The following is a 24,783-nucleotide window of genomic DNA, read 5'->3' on the forward strand; positions in this document are numbered from 1 at the left end:
AGTTGTACCATGTCCAGTTCTAACTGTTGCTTCTTGACCTGCATACAGGTTTCTCAGGAGACAGGTAAGGTGGTCTGGTAAATTTTCCACAGTTTGTTGTGATCCACACAAAGGCTTTAGCATAGTCAATGCAGCAGAAGTAGATGTTTTTCTGGAATTCCCTTGCTTTCCCTATGATGCAACAAATGTTGACAATTTGATTTCTGGTTCTTCTGCCTTTTCTAAAGCCAGCTTGTGCATCTGGAAGTTTTCAGTTTATGTACTGCTGAAGACTAACTTGAAGGATTTTGAGCATTACCTTACTAGCATGCAACTTGAGTGCAGCTGTATGGTAATTTGAACATTCTTTGGCATTGCCCTTTTTTAGAATTGGAATGAAAACTGACCTTTTCCTGTGGCCACAGCTGAGTTTTCCAGATTTGCTGACATATTGAATGCAGCAGTTTAACAGCATCATCTTTTAGGATTTTAAACAGCTCAGCTGGTATTCCATCACCTGCACTAGCTTTGTTTGTAGTAATGTTTCCTAAGGCCCAGTTGACTTAACACTCTAGGATATCTGGCTCTAGGGGAGTGACCACACCATTGTGATTATTCAGGTCACAATGTGATTATATACCTTTTGTGTATAGTTCTTCTGCCTGTTCCTGCCACCTCTTCTTAATCTCTTCTGTTTCAGTTAGGTCCTTGCTGTTTCTGTCATTTATTGTGCCTCTCTTTACACAAAATGTTCCTTTGGTATCTCCAGTTTTCTTAAAGTGATCTCTAGTCTTTCCCATTCTATTGTTTTCCTTTACTTCTTTGCACTGTTCATTGAAGGAGGCCTTATCTCTCCTTGCTATTGTTTGGAACTGTGCATTCAGTTGGTTATATCTTTCCTTTTCTCCCCTGCTTTTCGCTTCTCTTCTTTCCTCAGCTATTGAGGAGTAAAGCTTCCTCAGACAACCATTTTACCTTCTTGCCTTTCTTTTTTTGCAGATGGTTTTGGTCACTACTTCCAGTACAATGATTCGAACCTCCATCCATAGTTCTTCAGACATTCTGTCTACCAGATCTAATCCCTTGAATCTAGTTGTCACTTCCACTGTATAATCATAAGGGATTTGATTTTAGGTCATACCTGAATGGTCTAGTGATTTTCCGTACTTTCTTCAATTTAAGCCTGAATTTTGCAATAAGGAGCTGATGATCTGAGCCACAGTCAGTTCCAGGTCTTGTTTTTGCTGGCTGTATAGAGCTTCTCCATCTTTGGCTGCAAAGAACAGATTGATGAATATGATTTTGGTATTGACCATTTGTTGATGTCCATGTGTAGAGTTGTCTCTTATGTTGTTGGAAAAGGGTATTTGCTATGACCACTGTGTTATCTTGGCAAAACTCTGTTAGCCTTTGCCCTGTTTCATTTTGTACTCCAAGACCAAACTTGCCTTTACTCCAGGTATCTCTTGATTTCCTGTTTTTGCATTCCAGTCACCTGTGATAAAAAGGACACCTTTTTTTGGGGGTGTTAGTTCTACAAGGTGTGGTAGATCTTCATAGAACCAGTCAGCTTCACCTCCTTTGGCATCAGTGTTGGGGAATGAACTTGGATTATGTAATATTGAATGGTTTGCCTTGGAAACCGACCAAGATCATTCTGTCTTTTTTGAGATTGCACTCGAGTACTGTATTTCAGACTCTTTTATTGACTATGAAGACTACTGTCTCATTTTCTGTCTCTATAGGTTTGCCTGTTTTGAACATTGCATTTAAGTAGAATCATTCAATACATGATCTTTTGTGACTGGCGTCTTTCACTTAGTGTAATATTTTCAAGGTTTATCCATGTCATAGCATGTTTCATTTCCTCATTTCTTTTTATTTCTGAATAATAATCCATTGTATGGTTATAACACATTTATCTGTTTCATCCAGTTGATGGATGTTTGGGTTGTTTCCACTCTTTGGCTATTAGGGATAATGCTATTGTGAATATTTGTGTGTAAGTTTTAGTATACACATATATTTTCAGTTCCCTTGAGGGTATACCGAGCAGTGGAATTGCTGGGTATACCATTTTACATTCCTACCAGCAGTATATGAAGGTTCCTGGTTTTCTACATCTTCAACAATGCTTTACTTATTTTCTCTTTTTGATTATAGTCATCCTCGTGGGTATGAAGTGGTTTCTCATAGTAGTTTTGAATTGAGTTTCCCAACAGTGTTTCTATTGGACTAAAATAATAAGATAGAGTAAGGACAGTTTACAGGCTGACATCGAATATGTTAATCATAAGAGAGTAGAAATGAATTGGCATATGCAAGTAAGTATTTTAATCATTTTCTAAGATTTTGCATTATCTTTGTGATTCTTATTTATCAATTGACAATGAAGACATTTTATTTTGTACCTTAAATTGAAAATAGTTTTGAGGTTCCAAAATGCTTTTCACAAATTCCCTGAATATTTTTGTTACAGTTTTTCTTTCCCTTTAAAATATAGTCTTCATCCCTTTTGGCTCCTAAAAGACATAGTTGAGAACATTTACTGATTTTGAACAAGTTCAGTTGAACAATCCAAGGACCATCTTGTACTAGTCACTCTTTTTACTGTGTTTACATGGGGGCTACCTTCACAAATCCTCCAATCTTGTGGGGGAGACAGATACACATTTATTTATATATAAGGAAGAATGTGACAAGTGTAGCAGTTGGTGGGTATAAATACAGTGTGTTACTATCAGAGTTATTAACTAGAAATTAATTCCAGTTTTTAGCAGAGGCAGTAGCTTGTAGACTAGGTAGAATTTTGGCTGGTAGAAAGCAGAATAGAAGAGAATTTTAGGTTGAAGGAACTATGTAAGCAAAGTCCTAGAAACACTAAGGTGTTTGGAATGAGAAGTAGTCTGTGTGATTATAGTTTCTGTTGTATTGGAACAAGACGGCTCATGGGGGATCCAGCTGAAAATAGCCTGGATGCATACGACATGTAAAGGACTCTGAATTTTGTCCTGTAATCAGTGGGATACTTTAGAGATAGATGGGGAGGCAAGGGAGGCATTTGTAATGAGAAGGGTGAGAACTGACTTATCAACTAAAATTCACTTAAAAATAGGGGTTTATTATTTCACATGAAAGAAATCTAGAAGTTAAAGAGTTGGTTAAAAGAAACCCAGTTATATCAGGGCTCTAGGATGGCATTGCTGCATATTTCTTGTTTTAATCTTTATGGTCACAAGATGGCTCTCATTCAGTCACAAACAGGAGGTTAAAAGGGTAAGCTGTCTTGTTGTTAGAGAAGAAAACTTTGACTAGGCACTCCTAGCTTGACTGACCAAGATTGGATCTCATGACAGTGACTTAGCTGCAAAAGAAGCTGGGAAATGGGGAATCTGATTTTTTCCATCTTTATAGTGGTACTCTTGCCTGGAAAATACCATGGATGGAAGAGCCTGGCAGGCTACAGCTCATGGGGTTGCTAGAGTTGGATATGACTGAGCAACGTCACTTTCACTTTTCACTTTCATACATTGGAGAAGGAAATGGCAACCCACTCCAGTGTTCTTGCCTGGAGAATCCCAGGGACGGGGGAGCCTGGTGGGCTGTCGTCTACGGGGTCACACAGAGTTGGACACGACTGAAGCGACCTAGCAGTAGCAGCAGCAGTGGGAGGTGAGCTCTGCTGATGAAAAGAACAGGTGAGAGTAGGAGTTCTCAGAGGCTAGAAATTAGTAGTGTTAGGAGATGCCAATACCCTCTAGTTAGTAGTAAAAAGGCAAAAGGACAGATTTAAAAGAAAAGTTAGAAGTAAAGGAGAAATTAAGATTGGCTCCTGGTTTGGTGATGAGTGAAGAGATGATAATGCTATTTACCAAAGTGTAAAATCTAAAATCTAAGATCTAAAATTAAGTTGGGTCCTTAACCTGTTAATACCACTTACAAGGTGATACCGTCCTAGGCCTAGGACCCTATTATTGTACCTTCTAATCACCAAGCTAATGGAACTTGGAGGAGACTGTTGGAGGTAGTTCAGTCTTTTTTTTTTTAATTGGTTTGATTTCTGTCATACATCAACATGAATTAGCCACAGGTATACATATGTCCACTTCTCATTTTTAAGGACTACTTCTTGGACCAGTGTCAGCTCACTGCATAAGAATCACCTGGGGAGCTTGTTAAATAAATCAGAATCTTTGGGAATTTGATTATTTTTAGATCTTCGATTTGACCATCAATTTTGTTAACAAGCTCCCCAGGTAATTCTGATGCACAGCTTGGTTTAGGTATATTTGGTAGGAAAAATGTGGTCTTTGGTTTTAGGCAAACCTGAATTTAAATCCCAATTCTTCACTTATTAACTGTGTGAACTTGGCCAAAGCACTTCGCTCACAGAGCTCAGGTCCCTCATCTGTGAAATGTGTAATAACAACAACATCACCAATAATAATAATAATAGCTACTTTACATAGCTTTTTGAAATACACAGTATTTATGTAGTGTGTCTAGCTTAATGACTGCCATATTGTAAGGATTCAGTAACTGGTTATTTTCATGTACCTTAATAAGTACTGGGTGTTTAATTTAGCAAAGAAACACATTTCTGTAAAGCTACAACAAAAAGAAAATAAAAAGCCAAATATAATAAATTGCTTTTCTTGTTACTTGGTATCCACTGTAATCAATAATTGATTTTTTTGGCCCAGCCAAACATATTCTAAGCTTGAGCATATAAGCTCTGTTTATTTTCCTAACTGCATTTTTGGCTGTGTCTGTTCTGTATAATCTATATAAATATATAGGCTAAAAATCAGTCAGTATACAGAATTACTAATCCCATTTCTGTGAAATACATTATTTAATATTCAGTAGAGGCTATTTTTCACAGTAATCTCATATGAAACCTTAAACTAGGCAGGATTCTTGCTCTTATAAAACAAAAACCAGACAATTCTGATAAAAGTAGTAAGTGCATATTTAGGATCAGTTTGTTATTCTTGGGGCTTATGTAGTTGCCTGGGTTAATAATTGGAATGTTATTGTGATGACTGTCTCGTGATAAATAACTACTCATTGAGAGTGAATGCTCGTTGTTCCTGTTTCAGTGCGTAAGGAGGTCTTGGTGGAAGGGAGAAGATGCTTACATTGGCTATTTACTTTGTGCTAGGGAATTTGACTTAATTTGTCTTATAGGAAAGAGGCAGCCTGCTGTAGTGGGTTGTTCCTGTGGACTCTGAAGGCATGCTGTCTGGGTTCCTTTCTCAGCTCCTGCACTTACAGATGTGACTTTAGGTAAATTACTAATCTTTGTGTGCCTTGACATTATACTGTACACCTACCTCATGAAGTTGTTGTGAGGATTACATAAGCTAACATACCTAGAGTACTTGCGAAGTGCCTGGCTTATAGTTATATATAACTGTTGGCTATTATTAGTTTCACAAATTTCACAAATTTACGCTGTTCTGTGTAAAAATCCTGTAAGGTATGTATCTTCTTAATCTTTTTTTATAGGTAAGAAAACTGAGATTTGACGAGGTTAGTAACTTAGCCACAGTGCCGTCTATTTGGTGATGCAAATCCTAGATAGCTTCTTTCTGCATTCTACTATGCCTTTAATAATTTAGTTATTTTTAAAAAATTATAAAAATAATTAGTTATGTGATTCATATGGTAATAAGTAATATTGATTTCATTTATCAAAAAATATTTTTGCTAATTGGCAATAGAATGGATTAACTATTTTTGAACTTTGAGTAAGCTGTTAATATTTTGAAAAACATTTTTTATTGATCCTCCCTTAAAAATATTGCATCAAGGGATGTGGAGAAAAGGTAACCCTTGCACTTTGTTGGTGGGAATGTAAATTGGTGCAGCCACTATGGAAAACAGTATGGAGTTTCCTCAAAAAACTAAAAATAAAGTTGTCATATGATCCAGCAATTCTACTGCTGGATATATATTTGAAGAAAACAAAAACAATAATTTGAAAAAAAACACATGCACCCCAGTGTTCATAGTAACATTATTTATAAAAGCCAAGATATGGAAGCAACGTAAGTATCCATTAATAGATTAATAGGTAGATGAACATACATTTACAACGGAATACTACTCAGCCACAAAAAATAATGAAATTTTGCCATTTGCAACAACATGGATGAATGTGGAGGGTGTTATTCTTAGTGAAATAAGTCATTCAGAGGAAGAAAATACTGTATATTATCCTTTATATGTAGAACCTAAAAAATACAACAAACTAGCAAATGTAACTAAAAAGAAACTGGCTCACAAATATAGAGAACAATTGTGGTTACCAATAGGGGAGAGTTAAGCGGGGAAAGCGATATAGGGGTAGGGAATTAAGTACAACTACTGTGTATGAGTACATCATGAGGAACGCTGGGCTGGAAGAAGCACAAGCTGGAATCAAGATTACTGGGAGAAATATCAATAATCTCAGATATGCAGAAGACACCACCCTTATGGCAGAAAGTGAAGAGGAACTAAAAAGCCTCTTGATGAAAGTGAAAGTGGAGAGTGAAAAAGTTGGCTTAAAGCTCAATATTCAGAAAACGAAGATCATGGCATCCGGTCCCATCACTTCATGGGAAATAGATGGGGAAACAGTGGAAACAGTGTCAGACTTTATTTTTGGGGGCTCCAAAATCACTGCAGATGGTGACTGCAGCCATGAAATTAAAAGACACTTACTCCTTGGAAGGAAAGTTATGACCAACCTAGATAGCATATTCAAAAGCAGAGACATTACTTTGCCAACCAAGGTCCGTCTAGTCAAGGCTATGGTTTTTCCTGTGGTCATGTATGGATGTGAGTGTTGGACTGTGAAGAAGGCTGAGCACCGAAGAATTGATGCTTTTGAACTGTGGTGTTGGAGAAGACTCTTGAGAATCCCTTGGACTGCAAGGAGATCCAACCAGTCCATTCTGAAGGAGATCAGCCCTGGGATTTCTTTGGAAGGAATGATCTAAAGCTGAAACTCCAGTACTTTGGCCACCTCATGTGAAGAGTTGACTCATTGGAAAAGACTCTGATGCTGGGAGGGATTGGTGGCAGGAGGAGAAGGGGACGACAGAGGATGAGATGGCTGGATGGCATCACTGACTCGATGGACATGAGTCTGAGTGAACTCCGGGAGTTTGTGATGGACAGGGAGGCCTGGTGTGCTGCGATTCATGGGGTCACAAGGAGTCGGACACGACTGAGCGACTGAACTGAACTGAACTATGTATGAAATAAATACGCTACAGGAATATATTGTGTAGCACAGGGAATATAGCCAGCATTTTTTAATGGCAGTTAATTTTGAGTGAACTCTGGGAGTTGGTGATGGACAGGGAGGCCTGGTGTGCTGCAATTCATGGGGTCGCAAAGAGTCAGACACGACTGAGCAACTGAACTGAAGTGAATGAAGTATAATCTTAAAAAGCTGTGAATCACTGTTATAACCTGAAACTTACATAATATTATAAATCAATTATGCTTCAATAAAAAATTAAATATTGTATCAAGATGTATTGAGATATTTTAAAGTATAGTGTAATTGCAATAGGTATTTAATTGAAATTAATTATATAAATATAACTTACTTGGGTTTAGATAATGATATTTTTATAACATCATTTTATACTTGATGATCATAATATTTCAGTTCAGTTCAGTTGCTCAGTTGTGTCCAACTCTGTGTGACCATAATAGTACCTTGAGGTTTTTGGACTTTATTTTTGTTTGTTTTGTAGTTATATAAATATTTGAATACAATACTGTTATTTACTTCATTTATAATATGGATGCATTTGTGATACATCTAAATCTAAATCCTGAATTATCTAACCCTAAATACATTTTATGGAATATATATACAGTTTTGCCTGCTAATAGATCGCCACTAATGTGTATGAATAATGTTGACTTGAGACATTTGTGTCTACCTCTCTGTATCTTTTATAAGAATAATTGTGTACTGAATAAGAAACTTAATTTAAAATATTAAAATGAAAGATAGGCTGTGTTTTTTGTTTTTAATTAATTCTGTAACAGAGGGGGAAGTATGTTAAACTAGCCTCTAAAACCAGTCTTGCATTAGAAATGTTTCCTTACTTACTCTTCCTTCTTCTCTGTAAGCACACAGATACATTCACCACACTTACCAAACAATAAAATAAAAATATTGTTTTATAAGGTAATTTTCAGAAGGTAAAAAGCCCCAAACTGCTTTTCCCCTTTATAGTTTTAGGTAGAAAGCGTTGTACACAACTTGCTTTGATATTTCCCATTAGAAGCAATAGCGATTTTGCTTTGAATAGCTCTCAAGAAGCTATGTGTTTCCTCCTCAGCACTGTTTGGCCTACCTTATAAATTTCTTTTGGTAAAGTGCAGCGTGTTGCCAGAAATTCATTTTCTCTCTTTGGAATGGAATGGAAGTTGCTGAATTTGCTTATGGGTTAGAAAGAGAACAGTTACCTAAATTTTACATTCAATATATTTTCCCTTAGTTTCGTTTAGTTTATAACATATTGGTGGCAAAACTGTTCCACATCCTTTGAATTTCACGATCTGATTCTGTACAATAAGAAGTTATCCAGATCTTTATCACAGAACAGTCTTGTCTTTTTTTTCTTAATTATTCTCCCCTTCCTCCCTACCTTGGCTCTCACCGATTCCTTTTTTCTCTCTCATTTTTATTCTTCTCAGTGGTTTGTTTCCCTCATCTCATCTCTTTGAGGAATAAGGAGGGCTCTAAATCCTCGGTAGGGCAGTGTTGAAACAATTGGTGAAAGGAGAGCAGAGGACGCATGAAGACGTGGGTTTTAAAACCATGCTTGGCTCCTGTGATTTTGAATCTGGAGGGTGGATCAGGTGCTGTGTTTACATCTGATTCCTGCATTGCTGCATTGCTTTTCTTTGCAAGAGCTGCTATCAGAATTGTAAATGCTCTTCCCTGCATTGCAGTTTAGTTAAGGACATTTTGAAGGAATTGATGTTGGTTTTCAGTGCTTTTGCTGCAGTACCTTATCTGATTTGGGAAAGAAGGTTCTTACTTGGTTAGGTTTGTAGTTCTGTAGGCTTAGATTCTGTCAAAAAAAGGGGCTGGTTGATGTCACAGATAAGATGACCATTATTTTTAGAGGTTAGTATCTAGAAGTATCTTTTTCTGCATCTGTATTACCATGGTGATAGAAGGCGTCCTAATTTTTCTCTGATTTTGAAGACTCTGCTAAGAGCATCAATACTTTTTTTCTTTAATTATAAAGACCAAAGATGCAAGGTTTTTCTTAATCTTAGTGGTTTTATTCCTAATTTACTTTCTCTGATACTTGCTAGATGAAAAGGTGGAACTTAACGCAATTCCTTTTGTTAAAGATGATGTTGCCTGTCTCCATGGTATGTGTGTGTGTTCTGGAAAGGAACTCATACACACACACACACACACACACACTTCTGTGTTTTTTATGTTAAAAAAAAAAAAAGCCTTTTTCTGCTTAAAACCCTGGATTGAACCTAATCTTGATAGTGAACAGGTATAAAAATTGCCTTCTTTTTAATGAGCCCTTTCACACTATATTGTGGGTCTAGTTTTTAAAAATTTAGATAGTGTGCTTTTTTTTTTTAAAGATAGTATACTCTTATTATATATATATATATATGTGTGTGTGTGTGTGTGTGTGTGTGTGTGTGTGTGTGTGTGTGTGTATTTTACAGCAGCCCACTATAACCAGTCTTTGCACTAGATTTTCTTCTATGAAGTCCCATTTTTCTGGATTTGAGATCAGTAGAAAAATGCAGATAACATTGGATTTTCTTGGGGAAAAGTGGTGGTTAAGAATAGACTGCAAGGAAATGTATGACCCCTCGCCCCTTTTTTTTAATACTAGATATTTTAAACTTTACCTACATTAATTAATTTTGAATTTTCTAACTTAAACTGTTAGTGTAGAGGTGTTAGGAGAGGGAATTTCATGAACTCATATAGAGTGTTAGATCTTAAGAGAGACCATAGGGATCATATAGTAACCAATCTTGATACTCTGTAGAGGAACACTGGAGGTTTATTCATTCATTCATCCACCCATTCACTCAATGAATATTTATTTTACTATTGCTATTTTAGGTGCTGGGGATATCCTTAGCATTAAGGAGTTCACAATTAATAGATATTAGACATCATAAGTAAGTAAATAGCATATTGGAAAGTGATAAAAGTAGTCTAGGATAAGGGGGAGAGAAAAGTACTTGTGTGGGGGTGGGTTTCGTTTGCACTTCAAAATAGGGCAGGTCCCAATGAAAACATGATATTTGAGCAGAAACTTGAAGATGAGAGTGTAGCCTGTGTGACTATCTGTGGGAAGATTGTGTCAGACAAAAGGGATAGCCAATTCAAAGGCTAATACACGGGGCCATGTCTAGCTTACCGTTCACTGAATAGTAAAAACATCACTTTGGCTTCTGGAGTAAAAGTGGACTGAAGTTAACAGGTAAGGAAAGTTGACAGGATTGGAAGGCAAGGATATGAGAAACTGGATAGATTCTGTGGGGTCTGGTGAGTCGTAGGGACTTTGGCTTTTCATGAATGAAATGTAGGAAGGGGTGTCAGTGAAGGTTTTGAGTAGACAGCATCTGACTTATGTTTCAACTCTGAATCATTCTGACTGCCCTGTTGAGAAGAGATGCTGGGGTAGGGTTACTGGATTTAGAAAATAAAAATATGTTCACTAAATTAAATTTGAATTTTAGATAAACAGTAGTTTTTTTATCTACATTTGCCCCAAGCCTTGTGACTGTTTACCCATGTGGCAGAATGTAAACTCCTATTTTATAGTTAAAAAAAGAAAAAGAACGCTCTTCATTGTTACTGTCGATGACTGTTACCCTGATCCTGCTGATCCCAAGGCATGGGCCCTTAGAGCAAATTTTCCTCTTTGCCTTTCCATACTATCCAAATTACTGTTTTTCACATTTTGGTCATCTTATCCCCGAGAGTGTTACAAATGCAGTTTGTTGGACTCCGCCCAGACCTACTGAATCACAGTTTCTTGAGATAGCACAGAGTAAATCCATGACTGCCTACTGTTCTAGATTCTATTTACAGTAGTGAATAAAACATACAAAATTCTTTGCCCGAATGAAATTGGTATTCTAGTGGGTGAGACAAATAAGATAAATAAGTAAATATATAGTAAGTTAAATATTTATATAGGTGCTAAGAAGAAAGAAAAAGCACGACGAGGAAAGGACATATGTTATGTAATGATGAGGGAGCTGTAGTTTTAAACAGCTTATGCCCAGTGAAGACCTCACCATATAGTGATGTTTGAATCGAGACTTGAAGAAAGTGACAGAACAAGGTAGATCCCTGGAGGTATGCATTCTTCACTGAAGAAATAACAACTACAAAAGTCCCGCTGCTGCTGCTGCTGCTAAGTCGCTTCAGTCATGTCCGACTCTGTGCAGCCCCTTAGACGGCAGCCCACCAGGCTTCCCCGCCCCTGGGCTTCTCCAGGCAAGAACACTGGAGTGGGTTGCCATTTTCTTCAGGCAGGTGCAAATCTGGTGTGTTAAATACACTGCCGGGGGCTGTGTGTCTGGAGTGGAGTGAAAGGGGGAAAATAGTAGGGGAAGAGATGAGAGGAAAAAATAAGAAAGAGGAGTGGTTAGTGAGTGTTAGTAATTAGGCTTTATGGTATGTTGGAAAGAGACTTGGAAGCTAGACCCAGCTACGACATTATCTCTGGACCAGTTTCTTCTTTGCTAAAAAGCAGTCAGAAGATTAAGATGATCTCTTTTGGTGTTGTTTTTGTTTGTTTGTTTTGTTTTTAATCCTAAATAATCTTTAATTTGATACTCTTCCATTTCTAGCTTGTTTACAAACAGTTTATCATTTGAGATTCTTTTGTCCTTTTCATGAGCTCATCTCTACCCTCTGTCTAGCCATGTGAACGTTTTCCTTTATGTTGCCCTTGTTCCTCTTTCTTTCTTGATTGAACTTGAAGATTTAGACAGTCCTTTGATAAATATAGTAGGAAATTGTTCTCTTATCACTTTGTCCAACCATTACTACTTCTGACATTCAAAGTTATTTAATGTTAGCTAAGAATTAAAGGCGTGCTGCGATTCATGGGGTCGCAAAGAGTTGGACATGACTGAGTGACTGAACTGAACTGAACTGAAAGAATTAGGAACCTCTTCATGGATCACAGCCTTGTTGTGGGGAAGGGACTTGCGTAACTCAGTGAAGCTATGAGTAATGCCATGCAGGGCTACCAAAGGCAGGCAGTCATGGTGGAGAGTTCTAATAAAACGTGGTCCACTGGAAGAGGGAATGGCAAACCACTCCAGTATTCTTGCCTGGAGAAGCTCATGAACAGTATAAAAAGGCAAAAAGCTATGACACTGAAAGATGAGCACGCCCCCCTGCCCAAGTCAGAAGTATCCAATATGCTACTGGGGAAGGGTGAAGGGCAATTACTTATAGCTCCAGAAAGAATGAAGCAGCTTGGCCAAAGGGGAAATGACGCTTAGTTGTGGATGTGTCTGGTGGTGAATGTAAAATCTGATACTGTAAAGAAAGATATCGCATAAGAACCTGGAATATCAGGTCCATGAATCCAGGTAAGTTGGACTTGGTTGGTCAAGCAAGAGAAGGCAAGATTAAACATTGACGTCTTAGGGATCAGTGAACTAAAGTGGATGATAATGGGCGAATTTAATTCAGATGACCATTGTATCTACTTCTGTGGGCAAGAATTCCTTAGAAGAAATGGAGTAGCCCTCATAGTCAACAAAAGAGTCTGAAATGCAGCACTTGGGTGCAACCTCAAAAACAACAGCATGATCTCAGTTTGTTTCCAAGGCAAACCATTCAACATAACAGTAATCCATGTCTGTGCCCTAACCACTAATGTCAAAGAAGCTGAAGTTGACCATTTCTATGAAGACCACCAACACCTTCTAGAACTAACACTCAAAAAAGATGTCCTTTTCATCATAGGGTATTGCAATACAAAAGTAGAAAGTCAAGAGATACCTGGAGTAACAGACAAGTTTGGCCTTGGAGTACAAAATGAAGCAGGGCAAAGGCTAACAGAGTTTTGCCAAGAGAATGCACTGATCATGGCAAACTCTTTTCCAGCAACACAAGAGACTACTCTACACATGGACATCAACAAATGGTCAATACTAAAATCAGATTGATTATGTTCTTTGCAGCCAAAGATGGAGAAGCTCTATACAGTCAGCAAAAGCAAGACCTAGAGCTGACTGTGGCTCAGATCATCAGTTCCTTATTGCAAAATTCAGGCTTAAATTGAAGAAAGCAGGGAAAACCATTAGACAATTCAGATATGATCTAAATCAAATCCCTTATGATTATACAGTGGAAATGACAACTAGATTCAAGGGATTAGATCTGGTAGACAGAGTGCCTGAATAACTGTGGATGGAAGTTCGAATCATTGTACAGGAGGCAGTGACCAAAACCCTACCCCCAAAAAGAAAGGCAAGAAGGTGAAATTGTTGTCTGAGGAGGTTTTACTCCTCAATAGCTGGGGAAAGAAGAGAAGTGGAAGGCAGGGGAGAAAGGGAAAGGTTACATTCAACTGAATGCAGAGTTCCAGAGAATAGCAAGGAGAGATAAGAAGGCCTTCTTCAATGAACAGTGCAAAGAAGTAGAGGAAAACAATAGAATGGGAAAGACTAGAGATCTCTTCAAGAAAATTGGAACAAGGGAACATTTCAAGGGAACATTTCGTCCAAGAATGGGCATGATAAAGTACAGAAACGGTAAGGAGCTAACAGAGGTAGAAGAGATTAAGAAGTGGCAAGAACATACAGAACTGTATACAAAAGGTCTTAATGACCTGGATAACCATGATGGTGTAGTCACTAACCTAGAGCCAGATATCCCAGAATGTGAAGTCAAGTGGGCCTTAGGGAGCATTACTACAAATAAAGCCAGGTGATGGAATTCCAGCTGAGCTATTTAAAATCCTAAAAGTCAATGTTGTTAAACTGCTGCACTCAATACGCCAGCAAATCTGGAAAATTTAGCAGTGGCCACAGGACTGGAAAAGATCAGTTTTCATTCCAATCCCAAGGAAGGGCAATGTCAAAGACTGTTCAAACTACCATACAGTTGCACTCATTTCCCATGCTAGTAAGGTTATACTCAAAATCCTTCAAGCTCGGCTTTAGCAGTACAGGAACTGAAAAATTCCGGATGTACAATCTGGGTTTAGGAAAGGCATAAGAACCAGAGATCAAATTGTCAGCATTTGTTGGATCATAGAGAAAGCAAGGGAATTCCAGAAAAACATCTACCTCTGCTTCATTGACTATGCTAAAGCTTTTGACTGTGTGGATCACAACAAACTGTGGAAAATTCTTCAAGTGTGGGAATACCAGACCGCCTTACCTGTCTCCTGAGAAACCCGTATGCAGGACAAGAAACAGCAGTTAGAATTGGACATGGACCAATTGACTGGTTCCAGATTGGGAAAGGAGTACATCAAAGCTGTATATTGTCACTGTATATTATTTAACTTCTATGCGGAATACTTCATATGAAGTGCTGGGCTGGATGAATCACAGGCTGGAATCAAGATTGCTGGAGAAATGTCAGCAACCTCAGGTATGCAGATATGATACCACTCTAATGGCAGAAAGGAAAGAGGAACTAAAGAGCCTTTTGATGAGGGTGAAAGAGAAGAGTGAAAAAGCTTTTGAAACTCAACATGAAAAATCCTAAGATCATGGCATCCATCGCTTCATGGCTTATAGATGGGAAAAAGTAGAAGCAGTGACAGATTTTGTTTTCTTCGGCTCCAACATCCCTGCAGTTGGTGACTGCAGCCATGAAATTAAAAGACACTTGCTCCTTGGAAGGAATGCTATGACAAACCTAGACAGCATATTAAAAAGCAGAGACATCACTTTGCCAGCAAAGGTCCGTTTAGTCAAATCTGTGGTTTTTCCAGTAGTCATATATGGATGTGAGAGTTGAACCATAAAGAAGGCTGAGTGCCGAAGAATTGAAACTTTCAAATTGTGGTGCTGGAGAAGACTCTTGAGAATCCCTTAGACTGCAAGGAGATGACACCAGTCAATCCTAATGGAAAACAATTCTGAATATTCATTTGAAGGACTGCTGCTGAAGCTGAAGCTCCAGTATGTTGACTACCTAATGTGAAGAGTCAACTCATTAGAAGAGGCCCTGATGCTGGGAAGGATTGAAGGCAGAAAGAGAAGAGGGCGGCAGAGGATGAGATGACTAGATAGCATCACTGACTCAATGGACATGAATTTGAGCAGACTGTAGGAAATGGCAGAGGTCAGAGGAGCCTGGCATGCTGAAGTCTGTGGGGTCGCAAAGAGTTGGACATGACAGTGACTGAACAACAACAAGAACAAGATAAGAAGCATTTTTCTCTACTAAGAGATTTAAATTCTTTGAATGACAGCTTGACTTAAAGCTTAACAGAGAGAGGAAAAAGAGGCTTGACTAAGCTTCAAATTGAATAAATCCCCAATTCCAGTCCAAGGTTAAATGTAATATAATGTGTAGATAATCATGGGATTCTTAACTGGATATCTCTGTGGAAAGGACACTTTTGAGTAGGTCTTAATCTTAAATGACTGTTTACTTACAAATAATTGGGTAGACCACTCTAAGATGTTGTTTTGATGGGTTCTATTAGCAGATGTCATGGATAAAAAGATCATCATGAAGCTTTGCAATCTTCTTTAGTAATAATTCTGTTGGAAGAACAAAGCACTATCAAATTTATTGCTGGAGGCTTTGAAATCCAACACACAGAAAAAACAGGACTTGTAGGCGCTCAAATTGTAGCTTTCATGCAACGGTAATGAAACATTATAATCACTCTGAATAATTCTGCCGCCTTGTCTAGCTCTCACAGGGTATTGTGAATTATAAAGAAACAAATCCAAAAATCTAAGTAGTATCTTGGGGTTTGATGTGTTATGTTTTTGTTGTCTGCTAGAGTGAGAGTACTGCAGGAGAGTCACAGAAGGGGTGTAATACTAGGTACCAACGTATTAGGTTAAGTTTATCATGGCAGTTCTACTTTACAATAGTTGTTGTTTAGCCACTAAGTCGTGTTCAATTCTTTTGTGACCCCATGGGCTGTCGTCCATCAGGCTCCTCTGTCCATTAGGTTTCCCAGGCAAGAATGCTGGAGTGAGTTGCCATTTCCTTCTCCACGGGATCTTCCTGAACTAGGGAGCGAGCTCACGTCTCCTGCTTGGCAGGCAGATTCTTTACCGCTGAACCACCTGGAAAGCCCACCTTACAACAGTGCATTTACAGGTGGTTTTTTTTTTTTTTGCTAATAATCATTTTCTTTGTTGTGTATTTGATGAGGCTTTTGTAGTGATTATTCTTTTGGGCCTGGCTGTAATGAAAGAAACTTTAATTGGACCTTTCTTGACTAAATATAATTATTTTAGAAGGAGTGAGGTGGAAAGGCATTATAAAACTTAGTTGAACAATCAGTTGCATATATTTATTTGTAACCTTTACCTTGCTCATTTATTTTCCTACAGTGTGAAACTGTTGAAAGTTTAAATTGAAACTGTTCGTACACTTAAAATAGGAGCCTATTGAAAAATAATGGTGTAAATTTTGAAAAACAAAGTTTATTTTGCATCTTTTGAACATTATTGAATTCTAGACTTGAAGTTATGTTTCAGCTGATTTTTGTAGCTATGGTAATTTTATCAGGTTGGTAGCTGTGCCACAATCAAAGTACAATATACTTTAATTAATACAGGCTTTGGAGTTTCTATTTAATGGGCACTAATTTATTTGCATTTTATAAAATCAAAACAAGACATACTAAGTTCCAGTGAAACAGCCTAATACATGTGCTCCTTATTATTTTTAAAAACTATCCAATTAAAGATGAGGAAGTAAATCTTTACTGAGGTAGCTCCTCTGACACCATAGGAGATGACTGTGTCCTGCCTGCTCTTGGCTTCACCAAAATTAGGTTGTTGGGCAGCTGAATAACTTTGTCATGAAAAAGTTTATTTTTAAAATCACTGTTGGCAAACTATGACCTGTGGACTAAATCCTGTCTGTTTTTGTAAATGAAGTTTTATAGTACACAGCCATGCTCATTTGTGTTCACATGTTGTCTGTAGTTGCTTTGCTGCTACAGTGGCAATGATCAGTACTGTCAGATCAAATGGTTCACAAGGCTTAAAATATTTTCTGTTATTTGGCCCTGTCGGGAGAATCTTGCTGACTCCTGTTTTTTAATCTAAGTCTTCTGTAGATAGGTCGTGTTCAAGTTACGGTGGAGTTTTATGTGGTTGGTATTTTTGTGTTTAATTTTCCATTCTGTTTCATTCTAAGGAAGAGTAGTGAAAAAAAATCATTTGGAGTGTTAGTTTCTAGCTTCCTCATCAAAAGTAGGTATAAAACCACTTCACACGGTTGCTATGAGGAGTCAAGGAGAACTGTAAATAAAATCCTTAAAGTGCCTGGCACCCAGCAGGAATTTAGGTGGTAGGGAGATATAATCAGGGAAAGTCTAGGTGTTTCTTTGGGTGATTTAGGATGGCATGTTTTTAGAGATTCTGATTTGTCCACAGAGCTGGCTGTGGAAGCCTAGTTTATACAGGTTCTTAATACAACACTGTTGATTAACTTTCCTCCATCCTTTCCTTCCTGCTTCCCTGTGCCCCTCTTTCTCTTTCCTCTCCTTCTACTAACCATTGTATATTGCAGGAAAAATGGGGTATGAGAGGATGGTCACGTACCAGGTCTTGACTGAGTACCTGGGATGGGCTGCCAAGTGAGGGTCCTTGGCCTTGTGCAGGAAAGAGTTCAAGAGCTAGCCATAGTAAAATGAAAGCAGGTTTATTTAGAGAGACACACTCTTTTGAGGGGCTTCTCTGGTGGCTCAGATGGCAAAGAATCTGCCTGCAATGCAGGAGATCCAGGTTCAATCCCTGGGTTGGGAAGATCCCCTGGAGAAGGGAATGGCTACCTACTCCCATGGAGAGTCCCGTGGACAGAGGAGCCTGGTGGGCTACTGTCCATGGGATCGCAAAGAGTCTGACATGACTTATCTACTAATACACACACATACACACACTCACACTCTCTTTAGAAGGTAAGAGGTGACCCCAGGGCATGGAGTCTTTTTGAAAAGTGAGAGCAGAGCTTGGCTGTGGCAGGTGGTTAGTGGTTTGCATAATTTAGTTTTTATGGGTTTCTATGGTGGCTCAGAGTTAGAGAATCCGTCTGCCAATGCAGGAGACAGGGGTTTGATCCCTGGCTCAGGAAGGTCCCCTGGAGAAGGAAATGGCAACCCACTCCAGTATTCTTGCATGGAAAATCCCACTGACAGAGAAGCCTCATGGGCTGTAGTCCCTGTGGTTGCAAAGAGTTGGAGAGAATTTAGCAACTAAACAACAAAGAAGGAGTAGCAGGAATAGTCTAACTATCTTAGAGAAGGATTGGGGATTTTCAGGAGATGGGGCACCACCCTCTTTGGGGCCTTTTATAATTGGCTTCCAAACTGTCATGGCACCTGTGGGTGTATATTTAGCATATGAAAATGTATTACAGCGAGCATATAGTGTGGCTGAAGGTCTACTGGAAGCTGAATCTTCTTCCACCTTGAGCCTAGTAGGTTCTAACCCGTTTTGGTCTTGTCCTCTTGTTTTTCATGGTTGTGTCATTCTTTTAACGGTTATGTCCTGCCGTCTTCCTTCCTGTCTCAATACCTTGGCTTCTCTGTTTCCTTTTTGATACATGTAAGCATTAGTACTAAATTTAGTACAAAATTTAAATTAGTACTAAATTTAGTCAGTCAGTAGAGACTTGTAGAGGATTTTCTATTATTATTCTTAGTTCCATCGTCTTGGAAGCAGAGGAAATTAACTTCTTGTGATCTCCCTCCCTACCCTCTTTATTCTTATGTGATAATGTGTACCAGCAGCTATCTAGGTGTGTATATATATATGCAAAATCCACTCCTACCACAGCAAATTTTAGAGCAGGTTTTCAGTTTTGTTTTAACCCATGATGCCAAGGGCTCACTTGTAGACAAGCATAGTTTTCTTCTAGAAGACAGGACAGATAGATGATAAATAGATTCTCCCTAACATTTTGAAGGAAACTTAATGATCTAGTGATGATAAAATTGAGCTTGCAATCTTCTATTGCAAGCACCCACTTCATTGTTTTCTTGTTTCTTGAAAACATAAACTTAGAAAACTAAGTTATTTTACTTGACAGGTATTTTTAGAAGATTAATTTGAAACCTGGGACCTAACCCTTTCAAGTTACTTTAAAACCAATCTTAATATAAATGAGAGCAAGGACAAAGAATCTTAGAATGTTTTTTGTTTTAATTGCCATTATTATTATTTTATGGTAGCATTTAGTTTTGTAGGTGTCATGGAAAAGATATGGAAAAGAGGTGATAGTTATAATATTAGCAGACCCATAGATAATAGTTAACAGTTATCTAGATTTGTTAGGTTTGAAAATCTTTTTATCCATAGTGAATTTACTCCTATTTTCAATTTAACTGGATTCTTTTGTTTGTGGTTTAAAAAGGAGTTAAATTGGGTCAGAATTTCTCATTGAATGTTCTACCTTTTTAAAGCTACTGACTGACCTGAATTTAGTACCAGTGCTTCAGTTCAGTTCAGTCGCTCAGTCGTGTCCAACTCTTTGCGACCCCATGAATTGCAGCGTGCCAGGCCTCCCTGTCCATCACCAACTCCTGGAGTTCACTCAGACTCATGTCCGTCGAGTCGGTGATGACATCCAGCCAGTGCTGACATACATCAAAAAGGTAACAGAGGAGAGAAAGGTATGAAGACCAGTAGGAAGAGAGGAAAGTGAGAGAGGGACAGAGGGAAGGAGGGAGGAGAGGGAAGGACGGAAGAAGGTTAATCAGAAATGTTACATTTGCCTTATGACCCAGCAATCCCACTGCTGGGCATACACACTGAGGAAACCAGAAGGGAAAGAGACACATGTACCCCAATGTTCATCGCAGCACTGTTTATAATAGCCAGGACATGGAAGCAACCTAGATGTCCATCAGCAGATGAATGGATAAGAAAGCTGTGGTACATATACACAATGGAGTATTACTCAGCCATGAAAAAGAATACATTTGAATCAGTTCTAATGAGGCGGATGAAACTGGAACCTATTATACAGAGTGAAGTAAGCCAGAAAGAAAAACACCAATACAGTATACTAACGCATATATATGGAATTTAGAAAGATGGTAACAATAACCCTGTGTATGGGACAGCAAAAGAGACACTGATGTATAGAACAGTCTTATGGACTCTGTGGGAGAGGGAGAGGGTGGGAAGATTTGGGAGAATGGCATTGAAACATGTAAAATATCATGTATGAAACGAGATGCCAGTCCAGGTTCGATGCACGATACTGGATGCTTGGGGCTGGTGCACTGGGACGACCCAGAGGGATGGTATGGGGAGGGAGGAGGGAGGAGGGTTCAGGATGGGGAACACATGTATACCTGTGGTGGATTCATTTTGATATTTGGCAAAACTAATACAATTATGTAAAGTTTAAAAAAAAAAAAAAAAAGAACCTGGATAAACTAGGCTTCCACAGCCAGCTCTGTGGAGAAATCAGAATCTCTAAACACATGCCATCCTAAATCACCCAAAGAAACATCTAGACTTTTCCTGATTATATCTCTGTACCACTTGAATTCCTTCTGGGTCCTGGCACTCTGCTAAGGATTTTATTTACAGTTTTCACTGACTCCTCATAGTAACCGTATAAGGTGGTCTTCGGAGAAGGCAGTGGCACCCCACTCCAGTACTCTTGCCTGGAAAATCCCACGGACGGAGGAGCCTGGTAGGCTGCAGTCCACAGGGTCGCTAAGAGTCGGACACGACTGAGCAACTTCACTTTCACTTTTCACTTTCACGCATTGGAGAAGGAAATGGCAACCCACTACAGTGTTCTTGCCTGGAGAATCCCAGGGACAGGGGAGCCTGGTGGGCTGCCGTCTATGGGGTCGCACAGAGTCGGACACGACTGAAGTGACTTAGCAGCAGCAGCAGCAAGGTGGTCTTACACCTACTTTTGATGAGAAAGCTAGAAACTAACATTCAAAATGATTTTTTTAAGTATTAAACCTAGTTTTTATATATCACTATTCTATTAAAGGTAATGTATTCTTCCTCCTTTTTCATTTATTTTATGGCAAACTGAGAGATAGATAGTAATCTCGAGTCCCTTAGCTTCTGTGAGTCACAGAGGGATATTAAATAATTTCCTTACAACTGCCATTTGAGTCAAAGTTAGGGGCATAAATTTGAGTGTACCTTATTTTGTCAATTTATGGGAACCAGACAGGTTTAAAAAGTAATTTTGTGTCTGGAAATAGGTAGATAACAGAAAATGAGAGATTGTTTAGTGTTAAAAAGTTTTGAGAGTTTAAGGAATTTTATCTTGCCAGCATATAGGGAGAGAACTGAGTGAGTTGTATGTCCTGGGGAAACAGAACTCAAAAGCACGTGTTAGTATTAGCATTCTGTTTGCTTGTATATGAGAAAAACCAGTAACAAATTGATTTAATCTGTGAAAGGAGAAAGAGCAGGGAGGTGGTAGGGGGAGAAGAAAAAAAGACCTATTTAGAGATAGTGAATTTTGTTTGTCTTTCTTTGTTAATCTGCTGATTAACTGTCAGCTAGTGAAGAGACCAATTAGATATTCTGCTCTTGGGCAACTGCATAAATCATCAAAGAAAATGGTTTTGGTTGTTTATGAATTCTCTGGAAGACTTTGGGTGTTCTACTGTGACTTGCACATAAGAGGTTGCCTCTGTATTATGTCTGCCACTATCCTCATTAGCATTTCCATGCCAGATTTGCATCAGAATTCCTCACTTGCTTTAATTATGGTCTTGTTTCCATGATTTTCTCCCCTCATTTTGTATTCTTTGGTGTGTTAGATAGTCTTTCCAAAAGTTAATGCTCCATCTTCCTGGGGTTATGTTTGCTGTTGTAAACCATTATTTTAACATTGTGTGCATGTAATTTGTTAGTTCTCAGATAAAAAAATCTTAGTCTGTTTGTGACTGTATGGGAGATCTGAACCACAATGTTTAAAGTATGTGCAGTGGATTTCTTTGGTCAGTTATCTGAAAGAGATTAGTAAACCAACAAAAAATATTTACACCTAGGAGTTTATGTTCTTTTACCTTACTGTTGCTTTAAAAGTTTAGGTTGTGATTTTGAAATATTTTACAAATTAGCTTCTCTGTAGTTAGACTTACTGTTGCTGTGCACTTTCTCTTTGATGAAGAGTGGGGGAATCTTATGGTAAATTCTGTTTTCTTACAGTCAAAGGCTGTTGGTTTGTTAGATGTGGATGTGTATGGCCCTTCAATTCCAAAGATGATGAATCTGAAAGGCAATCCAGAATTATCACAGAGTAAGTAAAGAAGAGATAAAGAGTATGACAATATAGTTACACTTTTATTTAGTACCTGTGGGGTGTCAGGCATTGTGCCATATACCGTGTATACCTTACACGCACTGCAATATAAGGTATGGAGCCAGACTGTCTGGGTTTGAATTCTGGCTCTGTCACTGATTAACAGTGTAGCTTTGAATGACTTGTTCAACCTCTTTGTGCCTCAGTGCCCCCATGTCTAAAATAGGGTTAAACAATTGTACTTACTGGATAGAATTGCTATATTTAATTGCTTAACTACAAAATTGCTGTAAGTGTAGTGCATATGAAGCCCAGTGCTTGGCACACTGTACATGGTCAAATTTAGCTCATCATCGTCTTCGTATATAAAATGTGTGGATGTATGGGGGTGTTTGAATAGAAAGTATCTAATATATTTGTTAGAAGAGCTGAAAATTATTTTCTCTAATCAGATTTTTGTTATATTTATTTTAAATTGTTTTTGAAAAAATTAATTTCTCTCCCGAGCCTTCACTGCCATCAATAATAGGACAGAGTAATTTTTTGAATAAATCTTTAATATTTATAGCTGTTGTTATTACATTTTCTTACAAAACTATTAAATATAAAGCTTTAAGAACAAGGAAATTCTATGCTCAAAAAGAGAAAAATTGAAACAACTGGTAACTTTCCTTGAAAAATAGTTTTGCATGAAGACACTTTATTAAAATTTATTTGTAACTATATTCTGAAAGAGATGGGAATACCAGACCACCTTACCTGCCTCTTGAGAAATCTGTATGCAGGTCAGGAAGCAACAGGTAGAACTGGACATGGAACAACAGACTGGTTCCAAACAGGAAAAGGAGTATGTCAAGGCTGTATATTGTCACCCTGCTTATTTAACTTATATACAGAGTACATCATGAGAAACGCTGGACTGGAAGAAGCACAAGCTGGAATCAAGATTGCCGGGAGAAATATCAATAACCTCAGATATGCAGATGACACCACCCTTATGGCAGAAAGTGAAGACGAACTAAAAAGCCTCTTGATGAAGGTGAAAGTGGAGAGTGAGAAAGTTGGCTTAAAGCTCAACATTCAGAAAATGAAGATCATGGCATCTGGTCCCATCACTTCATGGGAAATAGATGGGGAAACAGTGGAAACAGTGTCAGACTTTATTTTTGGGGGCTCCAAAATCACTGCAGATGGTGACTGCCGCCATGAAATTAAAAGACGCTTACTCCTTGGAAGGAAAGTTATGACCAACCTAGAAAGCATATTCAAAAGCAGAGACATTACTTTGCCAACAAAGGTTCGTCTAGTCAAGGCTATGGTTTTTCCTGTGGTCATGTATGGATGTGAGTGTTGGACTGTGAAGAAGGCTGAGTGCCAAAGAATTGATGCTTTTGAACTGTGGTGTTGGAGAAGAGTCTTGAGAGTCCCTTGGACTGCAAGGAGATCCAACCAGTCCATTCTGAAGGAGATCAGCCCTGGGATTTCTTTGAAAGGAATGATGCTAAAGCTGAAATTCCAGTACTTTGGCCACCTCATGCAAAGAGTTGACTCATTGGAAAAGACTCTGATGCTGGGAGGGATTGGTGGCAGGAGGAGAAGGGGACGACAGAGGATGAGATGGCTGGATGGCATCACTGACTCGATGGACATGAGTCTGGGTGAACTCCGGGAGTTGGTGATGGACAGGGAGGCCTGGCGTGCTGCGATTCATGGGGTTGCAAAGAGTCGGACACGACTGAGTGACTGAACTGAACTGAACTGATAGTAAGCGTATGAAATTGAATAATTTCTTTTATTTCTTATTGGACCTTTCATTTTCCATGAATCTAGGACAAAATGCCTGTATTTACTGAAGGGTTTTTATTGAATTTTCTGTGTACATAACAGAAGGTGTTATTTTTGTCATTGTGATTAAATGTTAGTAAGACATTATCTGCTATTTAAGGTGCCTTTGTTTGTGCTGAGATGGGCTTCCCTCACGGAGAAGGCAATGGCACCCCGCTCCAGTACTCTTGCCTGGAAAATCCCATGGACGGAGGAGCCTGGTAGGCTGGAGTCCATGGGGTTGCGAAGAGTCGGACACGACTGACCGACTTCACTTTCACTTTTCACTTTCATGCACTGGAGAAGGAAATGGCAACCCATTCCAGTGTTCTTGCCTGGAGAATCCCAGGGACAGCGGAGCCTGGTGGTCTGCTGTCTATGGGGTCGCACAGAGTTGGACACGACTGAAGTGACTTAGCAATAGCAGCAGCAGCGCTTCCTTCATACCTCAGTCGTTAGAGAATCTGCCTGCAATGCTGGAGACCCAGGTT

At 38.7% G+C, this 24,783-nt stretch overlaps 1 protein-coding gene across 12 annotated transcripts in view; it reads left to right on the forward strand.

Moving 5' to 3' along the window:
• NUBPL (NUBP iron-sulfur cluster assembly factor, mitochondrial) overlaps positions 1–24,783 on the forward strand; it is a 526,006-nt gene that overhangs the window by 84,387 nt on the left and 416,836 nt on the right. For all 12 annotated transcript variants that reach the window (XM_070775436.1, XM_070775425.1, XM_070775429.1 and 9 more), the window contains one exon: positions 22,375–22,465. In XM_070775436.1, coding sequence (XP_070631537.1) covers positions 22,375–22,465 — 91 coding nt within the window. The remainder of the gene's footprint in view (positions 1–22,374; positions 22,466–24,783) is intronic.

Source organism: Bos indicus, chromosome 21, assembly GCF_029378745.1.
Source record: "Bos indicus isolate NIAB-ARS_2022 breed Sahiwal x Tharparkar chromosome 21, NIAB-ARS_B.indTharparkar_mat_pri_1.0, whole genome shotgun sequence".
Taxonomy (NCBI): Eukaryota; Metazoa; Chordata; class Mammalia; order Artiodactyla; family Bovidae; genus Bos; species Bos indicus.